The 16,245-nt window shown below is 43.5% G+C and overlaps 1 protein-coding gene across 2 annotated transcripts in view; it reads right to left on the reverse strand.

The window, feature by feature from the left end:
• The window catches only part of HBS1L (HBS1 like translational GTPase), a 2,781,383-nt gene that overhangs the window by 1,407,908 nt on the left and 1,357,230 nt on the right, over positions 1-16,245 (reverse strand). For both annotated transcript variants that reach the window (XM_044076292.1, XM_044076279.1), the window contains one exon: positions 16,024-16,132. In XM_044076292.1, coding sequence (XP_043932227.1) covers positions 16,024-16,132 — 109 coding nt within the window. The remainder of the gene's footprint in view (positions 1-16,023; positions 16,133-16,245) is intronic.

A 16,245-nucleotide genomic window follows, 5' to 3' on the forward strand; every position in this document is an offset into this window, starting at 1 on the left:
AAACTGGAGATCCTGAAGCACAGCCTTGGGGGACACGGCCCAAATGAACAGATCATTCATATAAGGAAAGATCTGAATCCCTCTCATCCTGCAAAAAGCAACAACAGGAACAAGAAATGTGGTGAACCCCCTTGGGACAGTAGAGAGGCCAAAGGAGAGAACTGAAAATGAAAGGGAGAAATAGAGAAACACAAACATTTCCTGAAAAGGGGATGGATGGGGATATGAAGGCAGTATCCTTCAGATAGAGAGAGACCAGAAAGGCCTGAGGAAGATGATGAAATAAAGTTTGAAGACAGAACTTCCAAATGGAGGGGAAACTTGACAAAGGTGTTGAGCTGAGAATGGGCCAGAACTGACTTCCAGATGCCATCCTTCCTGGAAACCTGAAACATTCTGAAATATAAATCCTTCTTTTCTTAGCCGGGGGACACAACCTGAATGGTGCCCTGGGTCAACAGAGAACAAAGCACCTCTGGGAAGAGTGGAAGCTGCTCATAAGGAGGTTGAGGCATGCCCAGAAAGGGAGTAGGCGATTTCCAAACAATGAAACACCACTGGCAGATAATGGAAAGAACCAAAGAGTCTTTTGTGATCTGTAACCATTTTGGAAGGGACAAGGGAACCTGGCCAAGAGAAAAGGGAATCAGATTGTCAAATGGAACCTTGCTTGCCCTGAAAAGAAGGTTTCTGAGAAATAGGAGTCTGTGTAGATTTTGCAGGAAGTACATGTGTAGAACTCTTTTTGCCCTTGGGGGGAGGGCAAGACTGTCTATGAAGAGAAGCTGATTTGGAAGGGTAATTGCACTGAAGCTTGGGAATAGGAGAAACAAAAATATGTTTCAACTCCTGCAAGGCTTTGCCCATATCCTGGAAAGATTTAAAAAGTTCAGCAGCTGCAGTACCAAAAAATGTCTTTATTGTCCAAAGGAGCATTCTATAATTTTGCCTTAACGTCATCAGGTAAAGCCTGAAAATTAAGCTAAGAGTAATGCCTCATAACAGAATCAAATACAGCAGACCTGGAAGAAGCAACAGATGCATCATAACTTAATAAAGTGGTGGGCAACTTCAGAGGTAGAACCCAACAAAGAAAGGGCCAAAGCCTTCTCCTCAGAATCAGAAAGGTCAGAAATCACCTGAAAAAAAACTTGAGAAAGGAGGGCTAAAAATACCTGGTCATATGAGTTTGGTAATTAATATCCCTAAAAAACAGGGTGGCAGCAGTATAGACCTTTTTGCCCAGCCTCTCCACAGCCCTACTAACCTTATCTGAAGGAAGCAACTTGGTAAAGGGCAACAGCTTGGAGGGTTTGTCAGAGGAGGCAGACACCGCAAAAGGTCCAGAAGGGCATTTCTACACAAATTTACAACCAGGCACCTTGTAAAATCTGTAAATTTCATCATACAGGAAATAGTGCCCCCAAAGGAGATTTCCTCTAAAGGGGAATTTGGACTAATCCCTCCTCTGATCCACAGTCCAAAGAGGAAGGGATCTGAGAAGAGCAGGCTAATGATTCTTCCTCCAAATCCTGATAGTCATCAGAGGAATCCTGCTCCCTAGGCCTCTTAAGAGGAGTGGAAGACCAGGGAGGGGCAGGAACAGAGACACCTGAGGAGGCTTTAAAGCTATTAAAGCATTCGACAACCAGAGTAAAATCCTTCCAATCACACTGGGCATCCTTAAACTGCAGGGGGAAATAGGTTTAGTTTTCTGTTTCTTTTTCTGTGGGGTGTCCTCAAGAAAAACCCTGGGAAGGTTGGGCCCTTGTCTACACTCAATAACCGTAGCAGGGCTCTCCTCCCTCACTAAGATTTGCAGAGTGAACCTCAGTCCCTTGGAAATAATCAGCTGAGGTTCCCCCTCAGTGTCAGCAGCAGATGTAAGTAAAGCCTCTGAGGAAGTGTGAGAAATCAGATCCACGCCGGCTTCTTAATGGGTTACAGCAGAGTAATCAGAAGCAGTGACTGGATGATCCTGAGCCTTTCACTACCTTCAACAGAGATGTCTGGGAAGGCTAGACAGCAGACGTATCAACCTGAGCTTTTTGGTATTTTTTTAGCCAATAGATGACCCTTGGAATGGGAAGACCAGCATGAGCCAACAGCTAAAGACATTGGTTTTCAAGGTAAATGGACAAGGAGGAGAGGGAACTACGCAGGGTCTTAGGGATAAAAGCTTGGCAGATAGAACACTACATACGGTTATGGGAAGCACCCAGAGAGAAAGTACAGTTTTGTACCTACCATAAATGTAGATGTTCGAAGATCCACATTGCTGCAGTCCTTACTTATGGGTAGTCCGCTGTCCTCGGTCGGCCCGAATACCAAAGTATTAGGCTGACGTCGGTCATGGGCGCTCAGCTCTGACATCAGAGCGTCAGGGTATAAAAGCGCATGACCGACGTCATATCCTCAGTCTTTTCTTGCCCCAGATGTCAGAAGGCCCTAAAAAGAAAGGCCACAGCCAAAAACAGAGTACCTCCCAAAAAATATGCCCAACAACAACCATCAGCCAAACCATATAACCATGCTAAGCTACAGTGGGGAAGGAGGGAGGGTAAATTGGACTGCAGCAATGTGGATCTTCGAACATCTACATTTATGGTAGGTACAAAACTGTACTATGTTCTTCATCTCACATTGCTGCAGTCCTTACTTATGGGTAGAATCCCAAAGCAACGGGGAAGGGAGGATGGCAAAATCATAAAGCATTAGGGGCTGCTAAAATGCCCTGTAATATTGCAGAGGCAAATCCAGCCCTAGACTTAGAATAAAGAGGAAGGTGGTAATGTTTAGAAAAAGTATGTACTGAACTCCAGGTAGCTGCTTCCAAAATATCCTTTGTAGCCACCCCCCTTAGAAAGGCAGTAGAAGTGGCAGTAGCTCTAGTGGAATGAGATCTGATTCCAGCCGGAATCTCCTTACCATGATGGGAATAACAGAAAGAAATACAAAACCCGATCCATTTAGAAATAGTTTGTTTTGAAACAGGTTTACCCTGAGAACCCAAAGCAAAAGAAACAAACAACTGCTGAGACTGTCTGAACTCCTTGGTTCTGCTCAAATAATAACGCAACTGCCTGTGAATATCCAAAGTATGCAAAATCTTCTCCCCTTTATTTTGGGGGTTTGCATAAAAGGTAGGCAAATGAATAGTTTGGTTTAAGGCCACACTAGAAACCACTTTAGGCATAAAGGAAGGATTAGTGCAAAGATACCCTATCCTTATGGAAAATCAAGAAAGGCTCCACTGCCATAAGGGCCTGTAATTCAGAAACCCTTCTTGCAGAAGTAATGGCCAACAAAAAAGCAGTCTTCCATGACAAATACTTTAACTCGGCAGTAGCTGCAGGCTCAAAAGGTTGTAGAGTAAGCTTTTCCAACACAAAATTGAGATCCCAAGCAGGAGTAGGAGCTCTACATGGGGGTCTTATGTTCTTTGCCCCTCTGAGAAATTGCTTAAACAAAGGATGAGAGAATAAAGGAGGGACACAGTCATAATGAGCGAAATGGCTGCAGCATGAACCTTTATGGAAGAGAAGGACAAACCCTTGTCCAATAACTCAGTAAGATATTGTAGAGAAGCACTTAAATTAGGCTTGGAAACATCAAAGTCCTTCCCTTTGCTCCAAATAAAAAATCTCCTCCATTTATCAGCGTAAACTTTCCTTGTACTAGGCCTCCTGGCCTCCAAAATAACATTCAAAACTTGTTGTGGAAGCCGAGAACCTCCAGAGTCTAAAACAGAATATGCCAGGCTGTTAGATGCAGAGACTGAATTCTGACATTGAGAAAGTGATTGCCCTCCTGAGACAAAAGGTGCGGAATCAAAGGCAGAGGCCATGGAGGCTCTCATACCAAACTCCTCAGTAGTGGGTACCAGTGTTGTCGAGGCCAATCCGGCGCTATTAGAATCATGGATGGCTTGTCTTGTCTGGCCTTCAAGAGTACCTTGGGTAGAAGAGGCAGAGGTGGAAAGGCATATACATGAAGATTGTTCCAACTGAATGACAGAGCGTCCACTTTCCAAGCTGTGGGATGAAACCTTTTTGTGCAAAACTTTGGCAACTGGTAATTTAGTGGAGAAGCGAACAGATCTATGTCTGGAGTTCCCCAGGACACTGTCAACGTTTGAAATACATGAGGATCCAATATCCACTCGTGAGGATCCACTATTTGTCTGCTCAATACATCTGCTAAGGAGTTCTGTGCTCCTGGTAGAAACCTTGCCTGAAGATTGAGGTGTAAACTGAGAGCAGTCTCCCACAAAATCATCGCTTGCCTGCAAAGAGGGTACGAATGAGTTCCCCCTTGCTTGTTGATGTACCACATGACAGTAGTGTTGTCTGTTTGAATCAACACCTGCCCTGGGTGAAGTAAATTCTTGAAAGCCATCAATGCAAATTGGACTGCTAACATCTCCTTCAAGTTGATATGCAAATGTTGAAGTCTGACAGGCCACGTGTCTTGCACCCATTTTCCATTGAGGTGTGCTCCCCAAGCCTTGTCAGAGGCATCTGTCATGAGAATCTGACTCGCCTCCGGTCAGGTCACAGAGAGTCCCTTGTTTAGGTGACATTCCTGAGCCCACCACAAAAATTCCTTCTGAATGCAAGGTATTATCTGAATGACAGTGTCCAAATCTTGGCAGTGTTGTGTCCATACGTTTTTGAGATACCATTGAAGCTTCCTCATATGCAGTTTGGCATTGGGAAGCACCAGAATACAAGATGCCATGAACCCCAAGGCTTGAAGGACTGTCCTTGCAGTCAGCCTGGACTGTAGAGACATTTGATGGAAATAAAGAGAAAGGCTTCTTTGTTTGTCTGGGGTCAAAAAGGCCATCTGGGAAGCTGTATTCAGTCTCACACCCAGAAAGCACATGTCCTGAGAGGGTACTAGACTGGACTTTGTTTCGTTCACAGAATACCCTAGGCATCTTAACACTACCATCACATACTGTAGATGCTGAAGAAGCTTGTCCTTGTCTTGTGCAATAATCAGGCAATCGTCCAAATAAGGATAAATCTGTATTCCTCTCAACCTGAAAAAGGCTATCACTGGAGCCAGAACCTTTGTGGACACTCTGGGCGCAGTAGATAAGCCAAAGGGCAATGCAGAGAACTGATAATGTAAATGTCCAGCCCGAAAACGCAGGTACCTCCTGCAACTGGGCCTGATAGGAACATGAAGATAAGCCTCTTTTAGATCCAGAGTTACCATCCAGTGATCTTTTCCCAGTAAAGGTAAAAGCTGTTGTAACGTCAACATTTTGAACTTTGGAATGTCCAAATAAGTGTTGAGAAGAGATAAATCCAAAATCAGTCTCCACGTGTTCCCTTTCTTTGGTACCAGAAACAGGCGAGAATAAAATCCTAGACCCACTTCTGACAGAGGGACTGGCTGTATAGCTCCCATTTGAAGAAGTAATGAAATCTGTTTGTGAGCCTCTATCCTTTGCCGAGGAGGAACATCTGGCATGCCTTTGAAAGGAGGCAATGTATGGAAATAGAACTTGTAGCCTTGGTTTATAATGTCCAATACCCATTTGTCCTGGGTGATTAAAAGCCAGTTTTGCTTGAAGAGAGCTAGTTTTCCTCCCAAAGGAGCTGCCAGGCAAGAAAATTCTGGCAGCTGAAAATGCAGGTCATTGGGCCTGTTTACGAAAGGACTGGCCCCTACCCTCACCAGCAGATTGAGCAGGCGAACTCCATGTTCTGGACCTGAAGGTACTCTGAGCTCTGCCCCTACCACGTCTAGATCTACCCCTAGACTGAGAATCAGAAGAAGGGTACGTCCACCCCTTAGTAGGCCAATTTCTACTAAACTTTGGAGGTTGTACCTGCAAAAAATCTTTAACAGTCTGCAAAGACTTAGCCTTGTCTTCCATTTTTTTTAAAACAGACTCCACAGGGGAACCAAACAACACGTCCGACTGTAAAGGGGCATCCAGAATTCTAGATTTAACATGTTCAGATAAATTCTGATCCTTAAGCCAGGCGTGCCTACGAAGAACTGAACCAGTGGCAGCCACTCTAGAAGAAGCCTGTAAAGCATCAAAACCACACTGCAAAGAATGCTTCCCCACCTGTTCAGATACATGCACCAAATCTTGCAATTCTTTACACTCTATGCCCTCTGCCAAAGCATCCACTTTAGATTTTAGCTGAGAAAGGAGGAAATTCTGATACTTCAACATATGAAACTGGCAATTTAAAGCCCTCATTGCTAAAGTAGAAGAGGTATACACCTTCTTACCCCATCTGTCCAAAGCTCTAGCTTCCTTATCTAGAGGAACTGGATTCTTTACAACAGAGGCTCTAACCCCCTTAGGCCCCTGACTAATAGTTTCTGGGTCCGCCCTAGGACTCCTATACAGATATTTATGAGCCTCAGGTACCCTATAATACCTGTCCGGTTTAACTGGTGCAGGAGGCATAGAATCTGGATTAAATGAAGCCTCCGAAAAAACATCCTGAACAACATCCAAAACAGGAGGTATAGCCAAGGGTCTGTGCTGTGGTAAAAACAAGAACTCCCTGAGCCTCTTCCTTGAATCTGAAAAATCCTGTCCTTCCCACTTAAAATGCTCCCTCATAGAGTGTAGGGTTTCTGAAAATGAAAAATCCTCTGGAGGAGAAGCAGAAGGAGTGGAATCCTCTGCATCAGAATCAGAATAAGGAGGAAAATCTTGAATGTCTTCAGCAGAAGACTCTGAATCATCTGAGGCCTGCTCCAAACTTTCCAACTCTGGCTCTACCCTGGGCCTCTTATCAGGAGGGGGCATAGAACCTCTAATTAAAGTAATCAAATCTTCTGCCATTTTAAGCATGTGCTTTTTAGGTACAGACCCTGAAGAACCAGAACTGACACCAGAGGAAGGCAAAACAGACCTGCCCTTAGAAGGAGCCTTAGAAACAGTAGCAGAAGGCCTAACCACCTTAGGCATAGAAGGGAGAATAGTAACCTGAGAGGCCCCTTCAGCCTGACCTGCCTCCTGTGAGACCACATCTTGTAAAATCAAAGTTTCCCCCTGGGACTCAACAGAAACTTCAGCCAGATCCACCTGCACTGTAGCCTCTAAAGGACCGGCGTCCGAAACGGACGAATCATCCTGCCTAGGCTTTAAAGATTTGTCTTTACGCTTCTTCGTGGAAGCGGGCGTCGGAGGATCTGACGGCATATTATAATTACACCGCTTGCCAAAGACTAACCTAGCGCAATCTAACCTTCGTTTTATAGTGCGCTTATTAAACCTAGCACAAAACCGACACCCAACTACGTCGTGCTCTGGTCCCAAACACGGAATACAAAGCGAGTGGTAATCCCTATGCTGTATCTGTTTCCCACAAGAAATACAATTATTCACTTTTTCTGACATCCGGTAAATAACTGAGGCAAGAAAAAACAAAAATATTCCCCAACGGGGTACTTAGCCCAACTTGGTATCGGTCTGAAACTCCGAATACGAAAAATTTCAGAACGCCGAACGGCACTTGCAACGCTGCTTCTGCATCGGACCATGCGGCAAAAAAGACTGAGGATATGACGTCAGTCATGCGCTTTTATACCCTGACGCTCTGATGTTAGAGCTGAGCGCCCATGACCGACGTCAGCCTAATACTTTGGTATTCGGGCCGACCGAGGACAGCGGACTACCCATAAGTAAGGACTGCAGCAATGTGAGATGAAGAACATCAGACACTGGTCATGATGATCTTTTATGAGGAATTTGCCTACCACACTGACATTTTCCCCTTCTGGATGAAATGAAACAAACAACAAAATAAAAGTGAAAAATAAGGAAGAACCCCAATGGGGCACTTATCTGAAAAATGGTTTGGTAACCAGTACAGAAGGAAGGAGTTCAGGCTGACGTTCAATGATGGTGTTCAGAGTGGCTACAAAGAAGTTTTGGTGTGTGTGCATCCATGCATGACCTTTATACCCTACACCTTGTGCGGAGAGCATACTTCTGATGTACGTTGCCCACAGATATTAAAGGCTTTGGTATACTGGCTGGACATTGGGCTATCCTTGGCAGGAGATCCACTACATAAGTGATATGGAAGGATATAAACCCTTCCACACCTGGGAAGGAAGAACTGGTTCTATCACTCCTTGGGACGTGAGACACTTGTGCTTGTTGTTTTATGTGTATTGAGTGCTGTAGCCATCCCTGCATCTTCTTTTTCAGTTTCAGCATCTTGAATCTCTTCAGGAAAAGTGGAATCTCTCTTTCTTTTACCAGAAACTACTTTATAGGAAGGATCAATAGCCTGAATTGAACCCTGAACCAGACACAGTAAACTACTCCTAACCGACGAACATTGAGGAAGAGTAGATACATGCTTGATTTTCTGTTTCTTTTTGACAGGAAAAAATGGAGCCAACCATGATGGCAGTACCAGATTCCCCAGGAATGTGCACAGCTTTCTGACAACTAGGGGAAACCTTCCCTATTCCCTCTCCCAGGACTGATGAGAGTAACTCTCTCTTGCCTACTGAGGGGACTCCAACAGCTGCAGAGGATGTGGGTAACCCGTGGGCTATAGTAGCTGTTGGTGCTACACCAGAGGGATCCAGGGTAAAAGATGAGTGGCTGGAGGTACAACAAATGGCCACAGCAGAGTCTATTGCTTGCAGCCGAGGCAAACTGCTAAGACTGCTGTGGAGGCAAAGGTCGTTTGCTTAATTTTTTTTTTTTTTGTGGCTGGAAGAAGGAACGACTTTGGGACTGGTAGTCTGTTCCATGATCCAGATGACAATAGTTTTTTTCTGTGGAAGACCAGCAAGCAACTACTGGCAAAAACTACTAGTCCACAAAAAATATTTTTTGACAGAAATACACAGTAAAAAGCACTTTATTTTACTCTTGTGGGGCTGGCATAATGTTTTAAACAATTTCTCCACAGAAAAAAATATTTCCAGTTACTTTACACCACTTTTAAACTGACAGTAAAAGAATGTGTGCTCAGTTTAAAAGTGTATTACAGTCTTGAGACAGTCAGTTAAAAGAATGCACTCTTAGCTTTACAATAACTTTTCCTGCAAAAGAAAGAAAGAAATAAAACGTAAGCCCCCCCCCCAAAAGGGCCCTTACTTGCCCAGCAAATGAAAGCACAAGACATTCGATCTTCAAAAGCCTTAGAGAAGCAAACTCTAGGCAGCAATAAAGCTCTGAAGGGTTTCATACCCAAACTTGTTTTTTAGTCAACTCAGCTGACTGAATGTTTGGGGCATGTGGAAGGTGTCCTGAAGCTTTGGAAGCTGACCCGTTATTATATTCTTGGTAGGATATATCCCAAATAGCTAAGGCTACTGCAGCAATGATCAATCTGATGAACATCTTTTTTTTCTCAAGAATTCTGGACAAAACCAAAAAAATAATCAGAGGACAAAGGGCAAAAATCAGGGACAACCTTAAATATTACTCTAATTCACAGAAAAGTTTATGGAACTACAGGTTTTGCATCAACATGCATTTTCTGAACAATAACAAGTATAAATCTAGAATGTCTGTCATTCACTGCAATCCTCAGCAATTTACCTGAAAGCAAAAATTTTACAACAGACACAGTAAAAATGAGGCAAAATCAGGGTAAGCGTCTGACTCTGTGTGGCTACTTAGTATCTTATAGTCTAAACAGAGCCTGTGGTAGCTATCTTTCCTGGACTCCAGCACCATCAGCAAGGCCCACTGACTGTTGAATAGCTGTATTATACCCACACTGAACACATGCAGTTCCTCTTGCAGGGTTTGCTTAACTTGCTCGGGTACCCTATGATGGACCTGTAATAAAACCACCAACACGAAAAAGGAAGAAAAACAACCAGCCAGTGAATCCACCAAAATTTATTAAAAACTGAAGAAACTTTTTTCTAATGTCTCAGCTCAACAGAAAAGCCTTCAAGGACTCCTTGAAGGCTTTTGTGTTGAGCCGAGACGTTAGAGAAAAGTTTCTTCAGTTTTTAATACATTTGCTGGATTCACTGGCTGGTAGTTTTTCACCCTATGATGGACCTGTCTGATGTACTACTGGGACCCTGTGTTCACATTGTGCTCTGCCAGTTAGGTATACCCTGGCCAACAAAGAACATGTCCCCAAGCTCCTGTAGTACTGCCTGGATGTTCTGAACCAGTGTAAGAGACGGCTGCTGTGAATGCGCTACGTCATCCACTGAGGTGTCAGACTAAGCCTCACTGAGAAGATCTACCACAACATGCCCCCTAATTCCTTAGGTAGCCTACTGCACATACTGAGTACCAGTGCCTGTATATCACAGTAGAGCTTTGTCAAGCTAACCTGAAAAAGATACTCTACCATGTAGTTATTATCACTTGACTTTCTTTCAATAGAGAAAGGGCCCTTCCATGCTATCTGCAGTTTATGTCAAACAGAAATAAGCACTAATACTGTCAGCCAAACAGAATATTCACTGGGCATAGTTATCCACACACATTAGACATTTTGCTGTTGTTTTTCAAATTCCATGAGCTCCCCAAGCCTTAATAGGTTCATAGATTGGTACCAGGCTATCGGCCCTAGCGCCTATACAAGCCTAGCCATAACAATTCCCTGGTTATTTCTTCCCACAATATTTACTTCCCTGGACCCCTGTCTAGCAGGGCGACTGACATGGTCCCTGGGGTAAATTTCCAATCTCCCATCCAGTCGTCAAGGTTCCTTTTGAAGAGGGTCAAGGAGGCGCTCTGCTTGACATGTATGGGCAGTCTATTTCAGAGTATGAGGAGTCTCTAGGTCAGGAACCTATCCCTCCAGCATGTTTCGTTTATTGTGATGACAAGGTTTAGGTCCCTGGAGTGTGTGGCTCTGACGGATTAGGATTTCTTTAAGTGTAGCATGTTCAACAGCTCTGGGTTTGACATGGCCTTGTATGTTAAGCAGAGATCACCTCTGAGTAGACGATATGCGACAGAGTATAGCTGGTGTTTTTTCAGTCAGTCAGCATAGGGCATCTGCTTTAGGCCTGTGATTTTTTTTAGTGAGGTGTGGCCTTTCTAGTTGTTGCAGATGTCTTGTGAGGTATATACCAAATGGGGCATTGTACTCTATGATGGGTCTAATGAGGGATGAGTACAGTGGGACAATGACCTCCTTTTTTCTGGATGAAAAGCCTTAAACGGTTGAGGTAGCACATTCAAATCAGTCTTCAGAGCTGTGGACAAGGGTAAGACGGTCCCCACACAGCCTATCTGGACCTCGAAAAGGCCTTTGACACCATCCCCCACTCTGGAATCATAGATAGACTTACTAATCTGGGCATTAATCCCTACGTCACTCGATGGGTTGCCAACTGGCTTACTGACAGAACCCACACTGTAAAAGTAGCCAACTCCAAATCCAGCTCCAGACAAGTGACAAGTGGAATAGCTCAGGGTTCAGTCCTAGGACCGCTCTTGTTTGGCATCTACTTCTCTGAAGTACAGGCCAACACTAAGGGACTCTGGCTAACAAAGTTTGCAGATGACTGCAAACTGGGAGCCATTATTGAATCCCCAAATGATGTGGATACTCTACAAAAGGGCCTTACAGAAACAGATGCTTGGTGCCAAAGCCATGGGCTCAAGCTCAATGCCAAGAAGTGTATAGTTATCCCATTTAGGAAAAAATATGTACCCATGAATTACCACATAGGTGGCAGTACACTAAACACTGAAAGTTTGGTAAGAAACTTGCCATTTAGATTCTTGACATAGCTATAGAATACCTTGTGGTTTTCTTTGGAATCTTTGGCAATTTTATTTTCGTAACTAGCTCTGGAGGATTTTATGAGGGATCTCAGCTTCTTACTGAGGCTGGTAAGGGAGTTTTTTGCATCCTGGGATTTTTCCTCTTTTGTGCAACAGTTTCGTCCTTCTGTTGTATAGTTTGTTTATGACAGGGGACCACCAGACTGGCTTCCTTTTTTTTTTGGAGGAGAGTGTCTTGGTTCTATTTGGGATGGCACGGTTCATGCACGAGTGGATGTGCTCGTACAGTGCTTTAGTGTAGGATTTGGCAGTCGAACTTTCAGTTCCCGTCTGCATGGGTGTCATGAAGTTTGTCACTACTGACTTGAGTAGCATGAAGTTGGCCTTGGAGAAGGTTTTTACGGATGTTTCCTTACTGGGGAGTGGGGGTGGGATGTGGATGCCAAAGGTGAATAGCTTATGGTCAGACCTAACCAACGAGGGGGTGACCACTGGTGTGGAGCATCGATTTCCCATGTTGGTAATGACCAGGTCCAGGATACTGGAGCCCCTGGTGGGACTATGGATTAGGTGATCCAGGCCATTGGAATTTATGAATTCCAAGAATCATTGGGCAAAGGTGTTGGTACACAAATAGTTTTCCCACTTAATGGCAGGGTAGTTGAAATCACCCAGTATTAGGGTGTTTGATTGTATCTTAATATTTTCCAGTATGTTTTGAAAGGTGTAGTGAGAATCTTGGGGCATGGTGAGTGATCTGTAGCAAGCTACAATTTGGATTGCAGTCTTACCTAGTGTTAGTTGCACCTGGAGAATTTTGGATGCACTGTGTTGGGCAACTAACCTGGAGGTGTGAATATCTTTAGTGAATATGGACACTCCTCCACCTTTAGTGTTTTGGTCCTGGTTTGGTGGCCAAAACGTGTGCTAAGAGTTGTAGCCTGGGACTGCAGGGGTACTCTCTGGAGCCTTGAACCAGGTCTCAGTTACTGCATAGATATCGATGTTTTCCATTTTTTAGGAGTGCCTCGAGAGAGTGCATTTTGAGGTTTAGACTTCTAACATTAAGTAGTATTATCTTCAGATTTTGCATACTTGTACCGTTATGGTGGTGGTTTTGTCCTTTGAGCCTTGCCTAAAAAAGGCACTATAGGGAGTGGCAAGAGCCTTAGCCAGTAACCTGAATCCCAGGGGCGACAGCTGCAGACCATCTCTGGCAAAGCATCGTGGTTTGTCGATCATGTCGTCCCAGGCAGACAGATACTGAAAACCCTGTGAATGACACCAGAAGCTTAGCCAATTGCTGAAGTCAACCATTCTGTCCTTGTACTGTGGTATCAATCTGGGTGAAGGCAGGATGCTACTTAGGGCTAGGGTCATAACTGCCTGGGCCACATGATCCGAGAGCTCTTCCATATCTCTTTTCATGTAATCCAGGGAGGTATGTCTCAAGTCATTCACTCCAACATGGACAGTAACAGAGTTGTATATGTACTTGTTGTGGAGTGGATTGAGTGCATGCATTATGTGGTGGATCCTGGCACCCGACAAGCAGCTGACTGTAATTTTCTCCTTGTTCAGCCTGGTGAGTGGGACATCAGTGTGCTTGACTATAGAGTCACCTATGACTAAAGTGTTGGGTATGTTGTCTTGCCTTAGGGGCTGTTGCTGGGCGTCACACTGGTGTTGTGAACTATATGACACTTTGGTTGTGATTGGTGTTTGTTTGCGTTTCAGCTTCAGAAGTCCTTGTTGCTTGGGCAGGTTAATGTTAAGGGCCTCCGCATATGTGGGTTTAGTGTTGCTATGTGTGGGTGTTGGTAGTGAGGGTTTTGAAGGGCTATGTGTTGCCTGAGGTGTAGTGTGGGTATTAACCTTCTCCACTTGATTGTCTAGCCCAATCTTGGCTGGAGAGAGCTTTGCTTCCAGTTTGGCTATGTAAGTGCATCATCTCTCGCAGGTTATAGTGTTGGGTGGTAGGAGGAAAGGGTTGTCTGTGTATATGAGGCAATTGCTGCATTGCCCCAGTATGCCCAGATTTACCAGGTGGACAGGAGAAATCACCGGAAGCTGACCCTTGGACATGCCTGGTCAGGAAAATAATTTTTTTGTAAAGTAAAAGAGCTGTTTTCCCTTACCTTGGCAAGGTACTTTGCAATTATAAGCTGTTTAGTGCCTGTGATTAACTTCTTATTATTAACAAGGAAGAGTTGAGTGCTTGTATCAGTTTAAGGCTTTCTAGTGCTTTCCAGCAGGTTTCAGAGCAAGTGCTAGTCACAGGGACTCCAGCCAGAAAGAGTCAGGAATCAATGCACTCTGCTCCTACTCTCACCAGGATCAGAATATAAGCACAGATTCCAAGCTGTCACCTATAAAGCAGTTATTAAGCTTTCTAAAGATCAGCAGTCTCCAGAAAATAATGTAACTGCACTCCTCCTCTCACCAGGAGAAAACAGAAGCACTAATCCCAAGATGGCTACTGAGAGGCAGAATGTGGGCTCTCCAATAACTGGTGGTCTTGCAATAGATGCTTAAAGGTAAGATGAAAAAATGGTTTATCCTAAACACTGCAGTGTGCACTAGAGGAATTAGATGTGAAAGTAGGTAACTTAAGTTTTACCTGTCTAAAAAGTTTAGTTTTAGTGGAGTATCACCATTTTTAAAACAGCAAGATAGATTGAAAGGGGGTGGTCACTTTTGTATTCTGGTACTGTGGAATACAGTAGGATGGCCAAGAAATTTAAATAGCTGAAATTGAAATAGCTGAAGGGGAGTGATTTCACAAAATGATAATTTTGTGCTTACTCACACAAGTCAGTGAAAGCAGAGAGGAAATAATGAAGTTTAATACATACTCTACAACACAAGTTTCTTTAGGGAATCACAGTCACCCTTCTCAAATTAAATTGAGGGGCCCTCTCATCTTGTGATCATACAGTAATTCATACAGTAACTTAAAGGATGAAAAACCTGACTATTCATACAGCATCCCTCTCTCTCTCTGTGCCAGAGGAGCTGGGGCAGGTAATTGTCCCACTCATGCTTGACTTGGTAGGAGAATGCTCCCAACACAGTCTTCATGGTAGAAATAATCTTCTCCACCAATCCATTATGGGTGATAGGCTGTAGTTTTTAAATGATTTACTTTACGACACTTTCACTAACAGGTTAGCAGATCTGATACATGATCTAGGAAACTTAAATGTACAGATTTATAACATTACAATCTCATTAATACTTTCAAACAATTAAGGCATGTACATCACCCATGTAGCATGAAAATAAAATACTCCTTAAAAACTTGACTATCTTTGGTAGAACTACCCAATGGTAGTTGCACAGTCCTCTTCTAATTATAATATAGAAGATTATGATTGGGGTGCTGATCGTAACAAGCATATTTTGTGTTTGATACACGGATGTCAAGAAATTTACCTTGAGACTAAAGCTCGTGGTCGGGAACACAATTTCTTTGTTACAATCAGAGCTCTAATCTTAATTCTTTTTAATGCATAGAGGTTTACCTTCTCCATATAGTACTAGTGAAAAATTAAATAAAAAAAAAAGTGATGTGTTGTACCAGCTTTGAAAGCTGGTAGAACAGGGGAAGTGGTTGATTTCTTACATATTCCCTATGTAAGGGAAGCAACTGTAACCAAAGTACTGGGTGCACTTCAGCAGACAGAAACAGGAGTTGAAACGAACATGTTTCTTACTATGCTGCTGTTTCTGGTCACTGCTGTTTGCTTTTAATGCAGAATCGATGTTAGCAGCACCTACAGCGTGTTAAGGTCAGGGCTCGTGTTATAGTAGTGCTTAACCAGGACATTATTTACCTGTTTTCTGGAGTGTAATCACAGTACTCCATGCACTACATAAGCTGTTATTTTTAAGTTGCAGTACTGCCCATAAAAATGTTAATTTAAAAATACAGCTAAATGCTGTGCAACAGTTGTTCTTCTTCTTTCGGCTTTTCCCAGTTAGGGGTCGCCACAGCGGAACTCTGGTCCGCTAATGATTGGCAGTACATTTTTTATGGGTGCCGAGGTGCCAACTCGACGCCCAACCTTCAACGAAGGCACATCTGTGCAACAATAACAAGGCATATTCTGTAGTGGATGTGTTGAGCAGCACCCTCATTTGGCATGAATCTTTAACTTTTTTCTTGTGAGAGAAAGTGATGGCATTCCTGTTAAGGACACATGTAATAAAAACAAAGTCAGATTAATGAGTGAATAGATTAAAAATGTTAATCACAGAAACAAGATCAGAGTGCTAAAAGTAAATCAGCAACCAAATCTTACCTTGGAATATCAAAGCCCATAGTCTGCTTCTTGCCAGATACAGTCATCCTTGCAACTTTTGGTACTATTTCAGACTCTGTTTTTTTCACAGGAGGGTCTCTTGCACCTCCTAAATTAAAAATAAAGGGCAGAAAAATGCAAGGCATCAAAAGAAATGTACAGTAATGGAAGACAAGAGTCAAACTTGTCCCATCTAGTCTGCCTGTTTTTCCACTGATTAAA

This window comes from Protopterus annectens, chromosome 1.part1 (assembly GCF_019279795.1).
Source record: "Protopterus annectens isolate FY-2018-M chromosome 1.part1, PAN1.0, whole genome shotgun sequence".
NCBI lineage: Eukaryota > Metazoa > Chordata > Ceratodontiformes > Protopteridae > Protopterus > Protopterus annectens.